This window comes from Aquila chrysaetos, chromosome 7 (assembly GCF_900496995.4).
Source record: "Aquila chrysaetos chrysaetos chromosome 7, bAquChr1.4, whole genome shotgun sequence".
Lineage (NCBI taxonomy): Eukaryota > Metazoa > Chordata > Aves > Accipitriformes > Accipitridae > Aquila > Aquila chrysaetos.
The window spans coordinates 35,034,452-35,055,441 of NC_044010.1; the positions used below are offsets into that span (position 1 = coordinate 35,034,452).

Consider the following 20,990-nt stretch of genomic DNA (forward strand, 5'->3'; position numbering starts at 1 on the left):
CACGTTGGAGAAGTTCGTGGAGGACTGTCTCCCGTGGGTGGGACCCCACGTTGGAGCAGGGAAGAGTGTGATGAGTCCTCCCCCTGAGGAGGATGAAGCGGCAGAAACAACGTGTGATGAACTGACCGTAAACCCCATCCCCGTTCCCCCTGTGCCGCTGGGGGGGGTTGGTAGAGAAGCCGGGAGTGAAGTTGTGCCTGGGAAGAAGGGAGGGGTGGAGGGAAGGTGTTCTGAGATTCAGGTTTTTTTTCTCATTACCCTACTCTGGTTGATTTGTAATAAAGCAAGTTAATTTTCCCCAAGTTGAGTCTGTTTTGCCCGTGACGGTAAGTGATGAGTGATATCTCTCCTGTCCTTATCTCGACCCACAAGCTCTTTGTTATATTTTCTCTCCCCTGTCCAGCTGAGGAGGGGGAGTGATAGAATGGCTTTGGTGGGCACCTGGCAACCAGCCAGGGTCAACCCATCACAATAACATAGTGTGCTAATAAAAAATGGGATGTTTTACCTACCGAGTCAAAGTGTTTGTCTCATGCATTGGCTCAACACTTTCCCTGTGGGCTATATTTTTTTAATAAATAAATAAATACACATGCACACACACATATATGCTATATGAATACAAAGAACTTAAAAGTTTCTTCTCCAAAAGGCTAAAAATGAAAGTATTATGTGTGTATAGTATTGTGTGTATCTTGGATATATTCTCTAAGCATATTAGAATAATTTAACATGAAAGCTGAGAAAACACAGTATTATATACAAGATTTGACAAGGATAAAAGTGAAGACTTTAAAACATATTTTGTTTAAAAAAACCAAACCTCTTCCGAAGAGTATAGTTTTCACAGTAAAAATCCACAAAAAGTCTGTTTTTTAGAAAGCTATCTGAATTCCCAAGCCCAGTTCCATTTCTAAGAGTTTTTCCCTCAGATTCATTGGTGTTGCTTCAGCAACTTTAGCGGAAGTACAACAGTTTGAAGTTCAGAATACACAGGCTCTGGCATAGAAGTCTCTCTTTCTACCAGAACATTTTCTCCAGTAGCTTGTGACCACGGCTGAAGCTGTGTGAAAAGTACTTCTACTGTTGAAGTGTCTCTTTCGCAAGAGTCCCCTCCTTCTCTTCCAAAACTATTTTGACTTGGTGAAGGCTTATTTGTTACCATCTTGTTATTAACAGCCTGACCTAAACCCATGACAGCATTATATACTGCTATGTTCAAACTCATATGACCCTCATCATCTTCTTTGTATCTAAGGAAATAAAATTGAAAATACAAGTTTCAAACATAGCATTTACAGCAGAAAATAAGAATGACATCTAATTAGGTTGCCAAACCTGAGAATGTCAGCAATTAAAAGATGAATTAGATTGCTATTTATAAGGTGGCACTCAAACAAGACACTCTATGTGAAGGAACACCTGCAAGACGGTTCCAATAAGTAGTTTTTATCAAATATACATCGCGTAACAGAAAATAAAAGATACCTATTCATAATTATATTTTATTTGCTGGATATTCTTGTCCGAAAATAGAGAGTATGGCTTGCTTATACTACAGAAGCTGTTGATATATTTATGTACTCTCTGGTCGATACAACTTGCAGGGTGAAAAAATTTCTTTCAACAATCTAGGTTACAAGATTTTCACAGTGGTAAAAGCTATAAAAGCAAAAGAGCTTTTTATTTCCTTGGTTTAACCATCTTTACACTAGGTTTTCCATCATGATAGTGAAACCTAGCTAGTAAATTGTTTCATGGTCGAAATGTTTAAAATGGAACACAACTTAAGATAGTGTTTAATTAAATATCTGGATCTCTTAAACAAAAAGTTAAAAAAAATACTTTATGATCTGAACAAGAATCAACTGGTAACATACCTGAAACGAGAATGACTGCTGAGTTTATGAGCTTTTCGAAGATGTAGCGTCAATGTATAACTCCAGGAGAAACATTTCTGACAGATGTGGCATTTATACTTCAGAATGCTTTTACTCTTAGGAAGAAAGACTGTTAGAGTCATTGAAGGCTTGCATGTATATATGACAAAAATTACTCCTTTGTTGAAAAGGGGAAAACCACACTAACTAGCTGAAAACCTTTTGAAGTTGACTTCCTAAAACATTTAAAATGTGTGTGTTTTAGAACTTGTCTGATTAAGGAACCCTAGTGAACATGGAAATTCTCTGCATTGGCCATCAGTACTGCAGATATCGCCAACAGCAGTGTGACACATAGCTTCCACTAAAATATATTCATTTTACAACATAGCAGTGATCATAACTCAGAAAGTTGAAGAAACAGGCAACAAGCGCGCATAAACTATAGCAGCCAAAACTGTATTTTAATGTTGTGGCCAGACTCACCCAATTAAAAGTGATATAAGCTTTACAGACTTTATAGTTTCCCTATTTTCAGGTACCATATTAGTTCTAAGGATGGAGTACCAATATAAGGAGAAAGGTGACATTGGATTTTAATCCCCGAAATACTCTGCTGTTGAGATTAGGATTGGCATTTTTTTTTTTTAAAAAGGGAAGGTGGGGGAGGGGGTTGGCCAGAGTGCAAGACTGTGAGTATGCAACTGCATGCACCTAAAGTAAGTACTCAAAATCTATAGGTAAGGATGAGTCAGGTATTTGCATAATCCTTGCAAGAGTCCTAGAAATGTGTGCAAATGAATACTTGATTTGATGCAAAAATGAAGCATTTCATTAATTCAGAAGAAACTAAAAGCACGTAAATTTGAAACTTTAGTCTCATTTATAGCAATATATTTTCTTCTGCTATTTAATATACTCACCACATGCACTCTCTTGTAATGCTGTCTCAAATTTTGTAAAGTCCATGAAGTAAAACCACATCCTTCAACATCACAGCTGTAGGCATCTGAATCATTGTGTGTTTCAACATGTTTATGCAGATCATACGCATTCTTAAAACTGAAAACAAAGTAAAACAAATAACAGATATAATAGTACAGAGGAGTAGTCTTGTGGTTAATGTTTAGGACTGGGAGGTAGTAATTTTTGGCTCCGACAATGACAAGTGAAAGCGGAATATGTGTAAATTACTTCTCTACCTCAGTTTTTCCACCTGTGAAAAGGGGATAGTACAGACATCTCTTTGATGTGCTCTGGATTTCATTTTCCATTCCCTCTTTCTTCCCACACATCCACACCATGCCCAAATTTAGGTAATTTTTCCACAACCACGTTGTAAGGCATCACCCTCTCTTTCTGTTCACATAGACAAAATTCTTGTCCATTATCAATCAGTCACTTCATCCTCTCTGGTCTAGAAATTCAGATTATTTCCTTCTGTCCACCCACAGTGTGAACACAGAAGTACTTAAATATTTGTTCATTTTATCGCACTTCCAGCATAAAAAGGCTAGACCTCTCATCTTCTCTGGCAAAGTTAAACACAGTTTGCCAATGCTTATATATGCAACTTGGTCTATCACATCACAATGCCACTTTTTTTTTTTTAAATTTCACTACTGTGTGGCATCATATGGTGAAAGCAGAAAAGAAACCACCACAGAAAGATGAAAGCGCAAGACAGCACAAGGTACAGTAAGCCTGTGGCAGAAAAGTCACTCAAAGGAGAAGATTGTGTCTCTCCCAGCAAGCAGCCAGCAATCATTTAGAATGGCAAAACCCACAGTTTAAGGTGCTACTGCTACACATCTCAACTTGTCGTGATGACCATTTTGTAGTATGCAGTCTTGCCAAGAAAATTCACCTTTTAACTCATCAGTCCTACCTGCACCGGAAGTTCATGAACTACAATGTCTCAGCAGCTGAAGTCAGATGAACAGCAGATGAAGCTGTTAGATTTCTTCATTGAACAGCTGATTATTTTAGTGGTTGAAATTTTTCTTTCTTTACTAACTCCTATGTAGAACACTAACTTGGTTCTACAGTTCTGCTCACATAGCTATGAGCCTCAGATTTTCTTACCCGCTATCACAGAGGTGACAATGGAAAGGACGTTCATCACAGTGTCGGAATCTGATGTGTGCTTTCAGTGAGGAGACACTTGTGCATACCATATCACAAAGGGCACATGTAACACGGTTAACTAGAAAAGATAGTAGAAAGAAAGATACTTTCGGTTCTATACTACAGCTTCACCAGGACATTGTCTGCTATGATATATGACAAAAAAATGTATTAAAATATCATATCAAAATTAACAGATTATAATACATTTGGGAATAAAATGTACAGAGAAAAAAATGATATAAAAATGGAATGCATATGCAATAAAAAAAATTTTTACTTTCAAAAAATAGAAGGTAAGGGAAAAAGATGTAGAGGATCATGTTTCACTCTCTAGGCTCTAACAAAAAAGATGATTATCGTTTTGCTCTTGGCACTTTGGGAGGATTTCTAGAAGGTGGATGCTGTCTGGAGGCCTTCTGACAGACAAGCACTGGCAAATCTACTTCTAGTGTTTAAGGCATTACCACTCTTAAAAAGGTGGCAGAAAGAGTATGTGTCTGTCCTCCGCCTCCCCATTTCACACTCGGATATATTTGCTTAAGGCATAATAATGCTAGGTGCTTGCTAAGCTGCCAGACTATGAACTGCAATGGCTGAGACACAAGTTTGCTCTGACGACTCTGGAACTGCAGAGAACCTCTGGCAGATTGGCAGGCAGGACTATAACATCTTAAGCTGAACAAATGCTTGCTTTGCTGCATATAAATCAGCAACCTGATGAATGCAGTACGAAGAGTCTCAATAAAGAAGTTTTGGATTTAGAGTAAATGTTATATTTAGGACTTTGAAACAACACATTATCTTATAATCAGCCCAGTGCTTTATAGGTGGCCAAAGAAAACCATGCAGTTGAAGTGCTCATGTTTTCTCAAAAAAGGAAGTAAATATAATGCACTGTAACTATTCTAGAATCACTCCCTGCATAGGCACTTTTCCTCATAGTTTGTCTTAAATCAGGAAAAATGACTTTTTTTTTTCCTCCCTAAAATAAATAATTCCGTGTGGAAAACTAGTCTGGAATAACTTAATCTGTAAAACTGCATCAGTGAAGTTCAGCAGTCTCTTGAAATGGGAGTATCCAACAGTTTACTTAGTTGTCTGGCATGTAAGTAGGTCCGTGTAGGGAGTGATTTCAGAGTACCTACAGCATTTGCATTCACATCACAGCTTATTTCAGAATAATTTCTTAGAGGTAGGCAAGCTCTTTAAAAGAAAATTTCAGTATTTATCTATACCAGCAAGCTATTATGAAATATGCTGGGGTAAGAATCTGAAAATGTCACATCTGCACTGGCAGTCTCCACTAACATGTAGACATGTATGCTGCCAGAATTTTTAAGGAAAGCTGAATCACGGATCGGGAAAGTAACTGGCTCTGATATCTGAATGGCTTTAGGTTGTGCCTAAACAGTTGGACCCAGGAATGCCTCCCAGCTGCTTCAGCCAAGTTCACATTGCAGCTGGTTCGCTGTGGCTTACTGGGACATGACACAGGTTCACATCATCCTTGTTCCTAGGTCCAGCCACCTTGTGATTTTCCCTGGCTATGCAAGCAGAACACAGTCTGAATTATCAGCGGACAAGGACAGCCAGGTGCATTGTACAATTCACAAAAGTTTAAGTGCAGCCAGAGTGACCAGAAACAAATAGTTCAGTTTGCCATGTGCTTTATTTAATATATCAAATTTATCTTAAGGTGTGTTATGCTTTAATTTTAAAAAAACCCAACAGCATATTTATGCTTCATTAGCTAACAAAAACAAAACCAAAGAAATCATAATTTGCATTTATTTCCAATTTCTATCCAAAATCACCTTGAGACAAAGGAATAAAACTAATCTAGTAAACAAAACTAAAATAATTCTATATTTTCTAATATAAAATATAAAAATTAATGTATTTTAGTCAGATGCATGTCAACTGTAAAACCACTTAAATACAGACATGGTCAGTCCTGGTAGCTCACAGTAAGCACCAAATCAAATGCATAGTTGTTAAGCATCAATGTGACTTGCAGACAGTGAAAAATCATGTTTCCTTAAGAATGCAGCTAGAAAGTAGAATCTACCCTGACTGAGCAAGTCTGCACAAAGCTACTTGCATGTTTATACAACCTAAACGACTGATACCCAGGTCTAGCTACATGGTTCAAATATTCCTATTCCCAAAGCAAAGACCTACCCACCTCTCGGCTTCTGCATTTCCTGTATGTCCAACAGCAATATCACATGTTTCCTTGTGCTTAGATGCTGTAGGATTCTTTCCCAGCAAGTCATAGCTGTTGTAGTATAACTTGTGGGAATAATTTGGGGACCTCAGGGAGATTGTGGTTAGGTCAACGATGGACTACACTATTTGAGTGAGGCTGATTATGCACTGCAAGGTGAGCAGAGTTGCAGCCCAAGCTAAAACACAGCTTTGGCTTTAACCATGCCCCTAGTCATGAAAGCAAATAAACAGACATGCAAGTGAAGAAAAAGCATCTGCACAGAAGCTCCTGCAAAATAGAAAAGCCCCTTAAACTTTAAGATCAGAAGGCATGAAGGGAATTTCCATGCTTCAGAGGGACTGGCAATGAAATTCTTACTTTCCAGCATTTATTACACAGTTGTCCTAGTTCCATATATTGATTTTCTTAGCTGATATAATCATACTTATAACTCTGTAGTTTATCAAACCTGTTCTGTACAAGGTGACCTTGAGAAAAGTACATTTTATCTTAAAAAGCTCTGACTTACCATGTCCCCTCATGTGATCTCGTAGCAGCCTTTCATTGGCAAAATGTTTCTGACAGTTCTGGCAAACAAATATTTGTTCTGAATTTAAGTAGAAACTATTTAGTGGCAATACAAATAACTTATGAAAGATTTATTAATTAATAACCTATAGCTGCCAGTTTAATGAATAAGCTAACACAGCATTGAGAGAGTTTCAATATTCTTTTTCATTACCAATACTCTTCAGAAGAAAATTTAGTTTACGCTTAATGAAAAGGATTGTTTATCAGCAAGTTAATTCTATCCTAAACAGAATAACAAGCTGTTCAAAACACTAACAGTTTGGAATTTGAGCTCTTCTGTCAATTACCTAGAATGCACCTACTTTCCATCACCAAAACACCCATAATTCCTAAATATATTCCAAGCACTTAAAAACAGAAAAACCAACCACCTCTCCCTTCCTCTTTAGCATGCAGGAAAGCATGCCAACTAATACACAGTTGGTTGAGGTAGGGAGTGTTCTGGTGAGGAAAATACCTACTGGAAAAGCAAAGCTGAAGAGAAAAAAATTGCCTTTTGACCTGAGAGTAGTTAAATGCTCATTGGGATTACTTGCAGAGACTTTGTAATCCAAGTCTGGCTCGTGTGGAGGTTCACTCTTCAATAATCAAAAGTCTTTCCCATTCATGGGCAGTTTCCCAGTGTCAGTGGAATGTCACGCGGTGCCACAGGCACCAAGGGAAGAGAGACAGTGTGATGCCACAGCTGCCAAGCAAATAGCTTTTCTGCTGAATCTAAGGGTGTTCTGTTGCTCACTTTCATTAATCTAATTCATTGGACATGCAAAGTCAAGAGAACTTCTATGCTTTATGAAAACAACTGCCTTCCTGGAGTAAACCCTGCTTTCATGCAATTGACTTATATGAAAAATAGAAATATTTATGAAATTACATGTGCACATTATCACAAAGCACATTAAATGAAAATTTCTTACAAATATAAACAGAAATAAGAGCATATCCACTTACTATCTTCTGAAATTTGTCTCTTTGCATGATCAAAAAACTTAGTGTTATTGGAGAACATTCCTCCACAAGTAGGACATGCTACAACTCTTTCTTGTGTGTGGGTTCTTAAATGATCCGAGAGCTTATGCTTTCCTTTAAATATGCCTAAACAATCTAAATGAACCAAACAAAAAAAGCTGCACATGAGTACTGTACTATTTCTTATGTAGAAACAGAAAAGGCTATTACATACTTATGTCTACTGTTGTATTTTTAGAAACATACAAAAAAGCTTCAGGGGGGTGGGAATCAGACTGGTACTATTACAAACATCACATGACATTTAACCCCACAAATATTGATGCTAAAGCCAGATTATTTGTCAGTAATCAGAATTCTTCAAGATACGTTGGCCATGTGTGTGTCTCACAAAAATTTCAGTCTTGAATCAGCAGAGAGCATGCTGCTATGCTTTCCACCCTCACATGTCAAAGTTTTTGACCCCACATGTATGCCCATACAGTAGAATAGAGATAACATTCATTACTATTCCTGTTGCCCCCCCATCGCAGAATTCCAGCAATCTTTGTGGTCTCTGGATAACCAGGAGAACAAGATGGTATAGTGAATACGTCAACTGTACATCTCCAAGAACTCTGCTTCCTGACCTCTTTTTTTTTTTTTTTTTTTATCTTCACATTTTCTATCTTTACATACACAATCACATGGTGGTTAACCACAAGCAATCGGCTATCCACCAAACAATCTTTGCATATAAATAGCTATGTCCTCAGATCTCTCAAACTCAGGAACAGTCTGGTACCATAAACACAGTGCAAGTTTTAACAGCACAAGTAGAAAGCTCCAGCTATTGACGTGACAAATAAGGGGAAAAACCCTAGTAGGTTAATGTATTGGTATAAATGGAACTAAAGAACTACTTTCAGGAGAAAACTTCAGACAGATGTGAAGGAATAGCCTACCCTCTCACATAAGGAGAAGCAACCACAAGTCTCTCTCATCTACCTAACAAAGATAACAGCTATGCAGAATACTGCCTTTTTAGAAAGGTGAAGTAGCCTGGACCCAGTCAAAGACTCTTAAGAATCAAGAGGACTAAATTCAAATTCAAGAGCAAGAGGTAGGGAAAGATAAAATATTCTTCTGTGGATTACTCTTTTTAAGACTAATCAAGTGAACCAAACTCAACGACAGGTTGGATACCTTTTGGTCTCAGAAATGAATACATAAAATTCATTTAACAAGGATTTGCCTAGTTCATTTAACCAAGTATGTGCATTGTGAGATCCATTTCTACTATTCACTGGCACATTCTCTCAAGTAGAACATGAATGTAATAGCCTTGATAACAACCCACATCCACTCCAATGGGTAGAATATAGGCAGCTTCCTGGAAAGGAGTTCTGAGCTCCAGATTAACATACTTAGTAAAGGGACAGAACTCTAGACACCTTACTAACAGACAAAGGAAATCCTAAAACCTCACCTTGCCTACAATGAGGAATCAGGATCATCAGTGTCTCTTTCACCTCTACTGTGTACAGGATACTTCTGATCAGGAGGGGCCATAGAAAAAGGACAAGCTCCCATGTCTAGATCAAAAGCTGGAGGACTGGTTATTCTTCTAGTACAACATGAAGATTTCTGTCTCTGTTTAGCCCCAGATTCAAAATGGAATATAAATGACATCAGACTGAATCTCTCTCTTACATCCTTCCTTTGTGAACTCTGCCAGGGCCCCAAGTATACCAACAGCTTCTGGTTGCCCTGACCAGCCTATAGCCATCTTTCTCTGTAATCCTCCTCTGCGGCCAGTTCCACCCCACACATTTAAGAGTTTAGTTGTCTGCATTTGAGGTCTGCTCCAATATGGTGATGCTGTTCAAGCTTCAATCACACTTCTGTGAAAACAGCTAAGTTGTGAGAAAGAGCAGTGAGAAGCCTCATCTGGGGCTTCCACTCACCCTGTGCTCTCTGGCTTGGGAGCTGCAGTTACCTACCCCTTGCACCTCACTGGCCCTGCCTGTGACTTGCTCTCTGGACTTCCTGGCTTGACCTCAGACCTGTCTTGTCACAGTGGACTTGGCTGGTAAATCACTGGGCTGTGGCTGAACCTGGCTAGCACCACCAGACCTGCTCTATTCTTCTTGTTCAAGTTCTGTGAGACTGCACCCTGTCAGTGAGGTCCCTGCCCACCTAACTGTCACCCTTAACTCCCAGTTTGCCTTCCCTTGCAGAGCAGCCCACTCTTGCAGGACCACCACAAATTCAAACCAACTCAGACTGCCAGCTAGTACACTGAGGGTCCCTGGAAAAGACTGATCACCTTCTATCTGTTGTCCCAGTTACATGACAACTGCTTCCTCACAGAGATGAGACCTTACTGGCCTGTCCTTGCTTGTTAAGTTTGGGGGTGCAAATGAAAAGCTGTCTTTCACTGCCTGGACATTATGATTCTGCATGTCATTTTCAAATGTATACCACCACCCTGTATGTCAAGATCACAGACTACAACAGACCCTTTAAACCCCAGGACCTATTCTTTTGTTCAAAGGCAGGATCAATTACACCTTGGTCTCAAAAGAGGTCTTCTCAGTTCCCCAGTGACAGACAACCTCCATAATTTCAACAGGCAGCTGCTACAGTATTTTAAAATACCCTATTAAAATGGCTTTCCTAACTTATAACATGCACCTCTCTTGTTACAACTGAAGCTCATTACTTCTCATCCTTTCTAGCACAGACATGGAGAACAGATGATTTCACTGTTCCTAACAGCAGGGCATTTATTAAACATATCTGAAGACATACCATATTCCTTTTCTTCTGCATTTCCATTTTCCCCATTCTGTTATTTAAGCTATACAGTCAGACGAGTCCCTTCACCTGTCCTAATAGGCTATATTTTATAAAGTTATGATCACACTGATGTGTGTTTTTTGTTCCTCTAAGTACTACAGATTCTACACTATGTCACTGGAGTGAGTTCCCCAGCCAAAAAAAATAGTGCACCTGTCAGCTAATCTCAAGAGGGAAAAGGAACAAAATGATGTCACCTTGCATCCACCAACAGGATTCTGTCATCATTCCAGTGAATAGCTAACCCAAAATGTAACTTTAACCCATGAATTGAAAAGACATATCTGAAGGGTTCACCAAGAGGATTCCAAACAAACCTGGACTTTGTTGACACATTTTACAAGACATAGCCAAATTGATTGGTTTAAAGCAAGCACGGAATGATCTGTTCCAGGACCAGAGTTCCACAAATAGTCTCATTATTCTTCAGCAGAAAGTCTTTTCTTCTGGAGAGGTTCTGCACATATACTTTGTAGGTGTGAAGCTGAATGGCATGCACATCAAATGGCAGTCCATAGTTTAGCCCTTACTCAAACAATCAAGGCATCTACTATGAAAGACTGTCAATGGAATGTGGCTTCTACAATAGAGCCAAGGGCAGAACATCAGCTTTGAAGTCATGACAATAATTTTAACTCAAGAGGTAGCTAGCAATACAGAGAATGCATTAAAAATGCTCTTTCTCACCACAGAGTTGAGAAAAACTAGGAGGGCAATAGCTGTGCTTCCCTTGTTTTGAAGGGAACAGATGAGGGAGAGCAAAGAGTAAGTTCACCATGACAGATTATTTTGAGGGACACAACCCTGATCCTGGTAGAATATAAGTGAAGTCTGTTTGAATGGTATATGAACTATCAACCACAGGCAGAATTATGAGGAAACCCAACCCTGTTCAGTACTGGCAATTCTCAACTTAGACTAATTGGGAGTTGACACTGTTCAACCCCATGGATGATAGGAACTATTCTACTTAAATCACGGTGCCCATAAAACAGAAATGTTTCTGCAACTATTTAAGACAGACGAAAAAATATCTGAAGATCTCTCACAAGTTCCTATGCAACATGTAGCACTAAGTGAATTTATAAGAAACACTGCAGTGAAATAGTTTTTGAAATGGAATTTTTTTTTATATGAACTACCTTTCCAGTGACAATAAACAGCTTTCTTCTGATCTGTAATAGTTTCTTCCTCAGTAGCATAGGCATGAATAGCAACATGTTGATAAAACCACACTGGGTTATTGAAGGTAACCTAAAAACAAAATAGAAGCATGAAGAAGACAAGATAGTTTTGGCAGGAAATCAACTGACAGGAACATAGAATTAAGTGTTTTTAGAAACCAAACAGACACCAGTAAATATTGCAGTAACATTTAATTAACTCACCCCAACACAGAGACAATTACATCAACTACAAAAATGTAGAACATTGTGCAGTATCCACCACACAAACCAGGTCCTGAATTTTCACCTACCATCTAGTAGTTGAAAAGTCTGTCTAGACTAATTGAGTGAATGCTACCCATTCTTTGGGGCAGAGATGTGTCTGTTAATGTATTTCTGTTGATTTATTTCTTTGGTATATCTTTACTTTCTCCCCTCCCTTCATTTCTACCTGCTCCTACTCACGAGAAGGCTATGAGGGCAGTGCAGGTAATTCCAGCAGAAATGGGAAGGCTGCACAATGATTAAACTGAATTAGGTGTTATGGACACAGCACTCCATGAGTCAGTACTTATGTGACAAGGGGGACTAAACCTTAATTAGCCTCTGCCTCACTCCACAAAACTCCACACCTGCAGAGTGAAAGTAGACTGCATATTGCATTTTCTGCAAGTAACACAGGGTGTCATTCAACTGCATACTGTCATCAGTTGCAATTGAAAGTATTCCTCTCAGTTCCCAATAATTTAACCCCTTAACCTCTCTGCTGGGCTGGCACAATTTTGTAAGGCTACACATTGAATTGGGACAAGGAATTGATCTGGCTTTCAACCAAATCAAAACACTGGTTAGAGGAAATGGGAAACAGGTGAAACTCCTTAGGCTGATATTGCCACTACCAATACTGTATAGTTGATTCAAATTTAAACACCTTTTTTTGTTTTGTTTTAAAGAAAAATATATAAGTGAAAAAACCTATTTATTATTATCTGTTTTTAATCATCCTATTCTTAGTAGAGTGGATTAAACTAAGCTGCTAGGCATTCTGCTTGCAGAATAGAGCATTCACACGAGGAGTTAATGCAGGCAAACTGCTGCATTTTAAATTCATACTCCAATGTATTTCACAATAGCTCCCTCAGGGACACAAGCCATTATTTCCTCTGAAGGGCTTGAAACACGATCTGAGAGATCCAAGGTCTTGTGTACATGAAAACATACAGACATATTAAGGTGAATCAACATACTGAGCTAGGCAGTGATCGAAAACCTCTTCACTTCTTAATCAGAGTAACCATATGGGGGTTAAACTCATTTTCATTTGTTAACACCATCTCGTTAAGTGTTTTGCCGGAACTTTCTTGAATATTTCTTTATATGTAAATAGGAAAGAAGTTTTGGGGTCTGTTGCCCGAGTCAGAAGTTTTACCTTTGGGGAAACGGAATCTGACACAGTAGGAGGCACCACAAGTGTCGGGGGAAGCTGTATGGGTGATTTTCAAAGACAATTATATTCATAACTGTGGGAACATATTTGCAGGAGGGTGGGAAAGGTAAGTAGTTTTCCCTGCCCTCAAATTTCTCCTCTTTTGCAGTGTGCCCTACCCCACCTCCTGGGTCTAGTCTAGCCTGCCTACTAAGTTGGGAAACATTCTTTTAATTAATAAAATTCACAACATAGTTTGAACTTGAAAAAACATGTATAAAAAGATTTAGCAAAATGCTACGGACTAAAGGATTCCATCAGCCAAAACTGCCCACTTACATAAATGAAAAATGGAACATGAAATCAATTAACAGGAAGATTTGTCTTCTGGTTTTTAAGCATGTTTTTCAAAAGACTGTGCTTACTGACAGATGCAGCAAAATCAAATTCTGAGGGCTTTGAAGTTTTTCTGAACCTCTTCATTTTTAAAATAAATAGACCAATCATGGCAGTATGTGAGTAAAGACTGATTGGTATATATTAAAAAGCATTAATAACAAAAATAAGTATTGTAAGAAATATGATTCCTATAAGCTATGAGACATAATGGCAATAAGATTTGTTTGTAACAATAGGTTGTAATCAAACTATGCAAACAATCCAAAAGTTATCATAAATAATGCGCTGTATTATATGTTTAGGCTTAGAGTTTTAAAAAGAAGAGAATGGGATACTTGCATGTGTAATCCACTAGTAAATAAAAGCCTTTATTTAGAGAGATAGAGTTTCTCACAGATTGACTTAACAACAGAATTACCCCTCTCTATAAACTTCACTCTCAGATTTTTATGTCATTCCTTATTTCATGTAAAGGAAAATTAATGAAAAGAGAGATATCAAAGCATTATGTGAGTATAGATATTCTAAATTCAGAGCCAAAAGAGGAAATGGATATTTCTAGACATTCTGTTCAGTTATAACATACAGATGAGGAGGCACTCACCTTTCATATATGCTATGGCACAAACAATCTCTAAGCTGAAATGTTAAGAGAAAAACAGAACTAACTTCAGACCTAGTAAGGAGAAGGTTAGCAAAGCAAAGCATGGACTATAACCACCATCAGAAGACAAAAGTAATTTCACTCCATCACTGCAGTATATTTACTCAAACATCACACTGATTCTAATTCAACAATGTGAGGGATACAATACCTATGTAAAACACCACCAGTCTGACATTCCCTTGCCAGGAAATATTTTCATCCTCATTAGTGTTTGTTTATAACCTCAAAAAGCATAGTTTATGTCATTAATTTTAGCACAACTTTGATATGAAAAAGTCATAGATAATAGAGAAATAGGATTTAAGAATGATAACCCATGAAACATTGAAAGGCCTAGAAAGACATAAGGAAAAAAAGGATCAAAGGCCTTTGAAAAACATTAAAGTTTTTGTTTTGATTTGTATTTCAACATTACTAAACCTACATCAGATTTGCCCATATGAGGTTTGCAAAATTGTTTAGTTTTACAGTTTTTCCAATTTCCACAGTACGACTCATTTCAGTTGTTTCTTCTTTGCCAATATTTTGGTTTCAGTTATATCACTTAACTCAAATGAAACAAAAAACTTCATACAACATGAAAAAATTAATGTAGACCAGATAGACAATTTTTCTGCACTACTTCTTTCTCTAAAAACTATCTTGCTCAACAGTTACACAAAAGGAGATGGTAAGAAAATGTCATCTCCAAGGCATCACACTTGGAGGCAAAGGTAATGCTCACTAGCCATAAATAACAGCTGAGGTTGTAAGGCCAACAGAGACAGAGAAAGTGCTTCCCTATAATGTCATATCAATATGAAGCCACTTTTGATCAGGAATGAACACCTCCAAGAAGCAGAAAAAAATTTATACAAGCAGCACTATTTATGTTAACATTGTCAAAACAGATAGCAACTGCTAATCATCTTGGTTTACTTGATATAGAAATAGCACAGTCAAAATGAAATGGATAATGATTTTATTTAATACAGGACACCAAAAAGTGGTCAAGATACAAACCATTTTTAGTTGAAACGAATCTTGGCCACATTTGAACATCAGACTTATATGAACAGTCTGTTGCAAATGTCTGATTTCTGTCCCAGTAAAAAAAACAAAAAGCAAACCAAAACAAAACCAAAAAACCCACTACATTTCCAACTGACCAAGGAAACATCAAATATTCTGTTGCACCTTTCTTCAGACAAACAATAAATACTCTGGACCTGTCTACAAACTACCAAGTTCATTAATTTATTATTAAACTGGCTATATTAAAGTTTTGCATATATGCTCTTAAAACACAAAAGAAGTTGCATCTTTGTCAAAAAGATCATTTCAGTCACCATGAAGAGAAAGAAAATTTTAATTCAAGGTCACAGATGTTATGCAAATACGTTGGTTACATTTTCATGAATGCTACCATAATAATTATCATGTATTGCTTACAAAGATAGCGGGAAACATTGTTCAGAGGTAAGACTGAGCAAAAATTCCCAATAGTGAGTCAAATCCAAAGAATGTCAAGGTAAAGTTAGGAAAGGAAAAAAAACGGCAACATCTCAACGTATTTCACTTACATTGCAATTCTCCCAATGGCAAACAAACTCCTCTGAAGTCTTTGGTAACTGATGCCAGCTACGACTGTTCTGCAAACACACTGGCAAATCGCGGTGCAATGCCTGTAACTGAGAGCCTATGAATTTTAGTTTGGTGTGGTAACCGTGAAAATTGACATGTGTTATCAGCTCTCTGGGATCTTTCGCTCCAAATTCACAACTTCTCCACCAGCACCGGTACTGCTCTAAACACAAGAAAAAAGTAACATATAACAGAACACTGCATGAAATCTGCAGCTGTGTGCCACAACAGTGAGAATGCCAACAGTACTTTTATTTGCAATAACTTTCTGTAAGTAACCTTAATCTGTAAGTAACCTTAGCAGAGAAGCTGGTAATTGCTATCTACTCATAACGCATTAGATAAAACTTGCAAATCTCGGTGGCAAACAGATTTACCACTGTCTCACAACTGCAGCAATACTAGAGTGCTTTGTACCTTAAAAATACAACTTTTTGCAGAAAGGCACTTCATAGATTCAATAGGAAAAATTTGTAAAAATAAGTATTTTCTTAGGTATATACTACGACACTCTTCAGCTTAGGTCACAGAGACATTGTTAATGTTGGTCCAATTCTACTTTTTTCACCTTTAATTAAAACTCATTCACCTTTAATTAAAATGTCTACACCTGTAATTACACTTGATTACAGTGTTAAGAATAAAGAGTAGGATATACAAGAGCCAAAATAGCTATATTAAAAAGTCTAGTATATTACTGCTATTACATCCACAGAGACCGCCTATAATTTTCTGCAGAATCAGATTTTTTTGGTTTTGTTCTAAACACATTTAATACTGCTAAAAAGATGTAAAATACAATACCCGTCATAAAATAACACCAGTGTAGATATCCAAATAAGGTAAATATCATACAAACAATAAAAGTTTCTGTTTTTCTATAAAGATTCATGCAAGTGCTGCTTTAAACTTAGAATTCTTCAGCAGCAGGCCAGTTCCCTGAAGGAGACGAACTGTACCATTCAAAAACAATTTGCTAAAATCTGTTTTAGACAATTGCACCTGCTCAGGCCCTAATCTTAGAAAAAAAATCCTCGGCAGAAGTTCTCATGACATCACCTCTCCAGTCTCTTTCCATACTAGTAATAGCTATCAATACAAACAAAAAAACCAGGACAATCAGATACGAAGCAAAATGCAGGTGTAATTGTCTAAGGGCTTCATGCAGGTGGGCCTTAGAAAAGCTAAGGTGCAGGTGAACATAAGTCAGTATTATTTTCTATACTGGTAATCATCTTCCAAACTGCAATGTAATCTGTGTGACAGATGAGACATAAATGACCTGCTGTTTCCAGGGGATGGTGTAGGTACTCTTCCAGGTGTTCTGCAATATGATTACAAAATTCCTCCATGCATTTCCCTACAAAGCAGCATTCTTTCCATTCACATGGTAATATCAATTCAGCGTTCTTAAATTTACCTCCAGAGGCCATTGCCTAAAATTTTTAGAAGTACAGAGAAGTTGTAGTTATCATATTACATTTCTGTAAATTTCTCTTGTACAAATAGCAGTTAAGATTACAGACTCCTAGATGACACAAATGCTTTGTGTGTGTGTGGGAAGTGTGTGCGTGTGTGTGTGTGTTCTTTTTTTTTTTTTTTTTAATTACTGGATACATTATTTTAAGAATATAAAGCCGTATTTTACAAACATTTACACCTTGCCTAAAGCCACAAGTTGTAACATTTTCATTACAACCATACAGTAAGAGTCCTACGATCACCATCCCAAACATCTGCTGAGGATGCCTTTATTGTAATTTAATTCCACAGCAGTACTGTAAAACCTCTTTCCACATAGAAAGCCGAAGTAACCATTACCAAGAGTGCAATTTCACAGTCACTTTAGCCTGACATCAGTGCGGGCTCCCACTGAACAGGGCTGGTTCCATCTACCCCTTCTTGTTCTTCTCAAGATCCAGCTCTGGAATTGGCACAGCCAGCCACTAAACTCACGAGAAAACGGATCCAGCTGAAAGCTAATTCTTGGGGGGAACGCATGTTTGTATCAGTATAAAGGAAGCAACAGGAATACAAACCAAGGAGAAATAGTTCCACTGTTTTTTCATGACTCTGAACAGATACAACAACAGCAAACTTTATTAAAAAATACTGGCCTGTTCTCAGTGGTTTTCCATCCCCCTATGCTTCCTTGAGTTACTAGCTTCAAAGATCTGCCGGTTCAGCTGCTCAGAGGACCACTCCCTAACTTGCATTATTCCCAGCAATCTGGATTAGTTTTAAGAGTTTAAATAGCCTCCAAGCAGATCAGCTGATGGATTTCAGTCAGCAGCAGACTTTGGAAGGAGGATGGTAACAAGCAGCTGGGAGGAGGTTCTTCATTTTCTCATCAACACGTACAGACCTGGAAGACAAACTCTGTCCAATAGCCTAAAGCATCAATATAAAAGTCTGCCTGTGTCTTCCCTGATGCTGTTGTTGATTCTAGTGATTAAAAAAGTCAGGCACTGACATAATACTAGGTTAAAAAAAAATAGCGTACAAGTGGAAAAGCATGCAGGAATCAGTATGCCAACTCAATGGTGTTAAGCAGACACTACCAACATAACTGGCAGTATCTTTGTACTTTCCGCTACTAAAAAAACCAATTTGGAAGCATTCCTCCACCAGCAAGTGAATTAGCAGAAAGCTTCTGAGAGAACCGATCGTCTCAGATTGCAAGTAGGACTCTTCTCACATTGTAACAGTTTAATTCACGCTGCTACAACCAAGCCTTTTATTTCACCAATGCCCCATCTTACTGACCTGAAGCAGGAAACGTTGGCATCCCTAAAGACCGACTGAAAGGTAAGATGACTACCGTTTATGCTACGCATTAAATAATCCATTGTCAAGTACTTTATTCAAGTTATTCCAGACAGTATTAATACCACTGGAACAAAATATTTCAAGTTATAATTATTCTAATTGGCCAATGCCGGTGTCCACAATATCCTAACAAGCAGACTAGACTAGAGGCAAACACGACCAGAGGGCAAACCCTGGGACCGACCTTGAAATCCTCCGGTCCATAACGACAGGGACCCTCAGCGCCTTCCCCCTTCCCCGGGCTGCCTCCGCACCCCGCCTCAGCCGCCCACAGCCTTCACCCCCGTCGTCTCTACACCCCCCTCAGCCGCCCACAGACACCCCCCCCCCCTCAGCCGCCCTTAGCTGCTAGCGGGCGGGGAAGCGAGCCCGGCCGGGCCGAGGGGCTCTCCACACGCCCGACCAACGGCGCTAACCGGCCCCGGGGGCGCGGGAGGGGCACGCCGCAGGGCGAGGCGGGTACGAACGGGCACCGGCGCCAGCCGCAGGCGTGCGCATGCGCAGAGGCCGTACCCAAGGCGGGGAGCGGCTCGGGCTCTCGCCTCACCTCACGGCCCGGGGGGGGGACGGGACGGGCGCGCTCGCTCGGGGCGCCGCCGTCTTTCTCCTCCGAGCGAAGGCGTGAGCGGTGGCCGAGCCGGGACTTCGGCGCCGCGTTTCCACAGCGCTCCCCTTCCGCGGGTGGAGCCGTGGGCTGCCCCCGCGGTGACGAAGGCCGTGGTTTTACCCGAGGCCGGGGTCATTGCGCGCCGTGGAGGGCCGCGGCGGTGAGCTGTCCCCCGCTGCCGCGCTGGGCGGGGGCGGCCCCGGAGGTGCGCTTCCCTCTTCAGCCTCTCCGGAGCCCGATGAGGTGTGTCCCAAACCCGAGGGGTGCCCGGTGTGGGGCCGGTGGCGCGGGCAGGGCCGCACCCCTCGCCCGTGCGGGTGTGTAGGCGCGGGCGGTGGGGACGCACCGTCGCTGGACTCGGTCCGTCTTGCTTCCTTTGTGGCGCAGGCTGCCGAGGCCCCGCGGCGCACGGAGTTCCCCCCCGTTTCAGAGGGCCTGGGCGGTGAAGAGCGGCACGTCTTGCAGAAGCCTGGGAGAGCCATCGGGCTGCGGCGCAGGCCCCCATTTCTGGTGCTGGAGCCGAGGTTGAACGGCCAGCTCACGGCAGGAACGGGGGAGCAGCTGGTGGGAGGCGAACGTCCAGGGCAGAAGGGAGGCAGGCAAGGGGCTGCAAAGGCATTTGGGGAGATTAGAACACATCTTCCTATGACTGCTGTTCTAGCTACCGCTGAACAATCCCACTCACCACTGCCTGCCCTCTAATTCTTCCCCTTATAGTGCTCTCAGTTTAGAGTAACCCCCACCATTTTCAATATCCTTCACACCAAAGAGGGGCACCTTTAAAAGTAAGAGAGTATTAGCCAGCAATTCACGCCACTGAGAGCTGGAAGTCGTAGCCAAGTGTAGGAGACCATGCACATTCAGTTACTGCTTCCAGATCCTGGTAAATGTCCTGCGCAACCAGAATTTGTGATCTCTTGCAAGCATTAATTGATTACAGCGAGTTCTTGCTCTACTTGAATTACTTCTTAAACCACTCTTCATTTTGATAAAATGCTTACACTTAATTCCTAGATATTTTTAAACGTAGGTAGACTCAGAAATACTGGCTATACTGTGCAAAGACTAAATTAAGAAGGAAATGTGTATGGTGTATAATTAGAATGACAGCTATGCCTTCACTAGCTAGAAATGCTCTCAGGGGTGACTGGATTACAACAGCAGCGGTAAATAGAGCACTCTTTTCTAAGACCTTTCTGCCAGGAACACCTCATATCTCTATTCAACCCACTTCTTACTTAAATAACCACACAAGTATATCATGCCTGGAGGAAAAGTTCGTGCGTGTTGGGATTTGCATGTATTTCATGGGAAAAAAAGTAGTGGAAAAGGGAGGAGAGTGAATGAGAAGTAGGTGCATTTGCCTTCAGGACAAAGTTTCTCATTTTTCTCTTTGATTATGCAATCTAAGCTCTTTTGCGTGTTTAAAAATGGTGCTTTGTCACTGATTCCACTGTCTCTTCAGCAAAAATCTTGTTTGCATCAGCACGGACTTCACAGGAGGGCAATAAAGCAACTATTCTTTGCTTTTTAAGACACACACAGCCCCAAAAAGAACCTGCTCCTGCCCAAATACCCCTAGCCTGTGTACCCATATTTACTTTGAAAACCAATCCTGAATTCTAGATGATAACTAGGGCCCTTGGGCACAAGTGC

General features: G+C 39.9%; 1 protein-coding gene across 6 annotated transcripts; it reads right to left on the reverse strand.

The window, feature by feature from the left end:
• Window positions 1-488: 488 nt before the first annotated feature.
• LOC115343968 (histone H4 transcription factor-like) lies at window positions 489-19,004 on the reverse strand. 6 transcript variants are annotated; one of them, XM_030020578.2, is made up of 9 exons: window positions 17,720-19,004; window positions 17,181-17,334; window positions 15,838-16,061; window positions 11,760-11,871; window positions 7,759-7,911; window positions 3,966-4,086; window positions 2,804-2,942; window positions 1,881-1,996; window positions 489-1,253 (listed from the first exon to the last, which is right to left on the reverse strand). In XM_030020578.2, the coding sequence occupies exons 2-9, from the start codon at window positions 17,329-17,331 to the stop codon at window positions 935-937; spliced, it is 1,335 nt and encodes a 444-aa protein (XP_029876438.1). In that variant the 5' UTR covers window positions 17,332-17,334; window positions 17,720-19,004; the 3' UTR covers window positions 489-934. The 6 variants fall into 6 exon arrangements, 5 of the variants coding, with proteins under 5 accessions (XP_029876438.1, XP_029876439.1, XP_040980915.1 ...); XM_030020579.2 differs by having other exon boundaries at window positions 17,181-17,849; window positions 18,912-18,974; XM_041124981.1 differs by lacking the exon at window positions 17,181-17,334 and having other exon boundaries at window positions 18,665-18,699; window positions 18,912-18,958.
• Window positions 19,005-20,990: the final 1,986 nt, after the last annotated feature.

Coding starts and splice junctions, on each gene's coding strand:
- LOC115343968 (XM_030020578.2), bottom strand. CDS start 17,331: ATGGCCTCTGGAGGTAAATTTAAGAACGCTGAATTGATATTACCATGT. Junction 7,912..11,759: donor TGTTTATTGTCACTGGAAAG/GTAGTTCATATA, acceptor TGGTTCATTTAG/ATTGTTTAGGCATATTTAAA. Junction 2,943..3,965: donor TGTCACCTCTGTGATAGCGG/GTAAGAAAATCT, acceptor CTTTGTTTTCAG/TTTTAAGAATGCGTATGATC.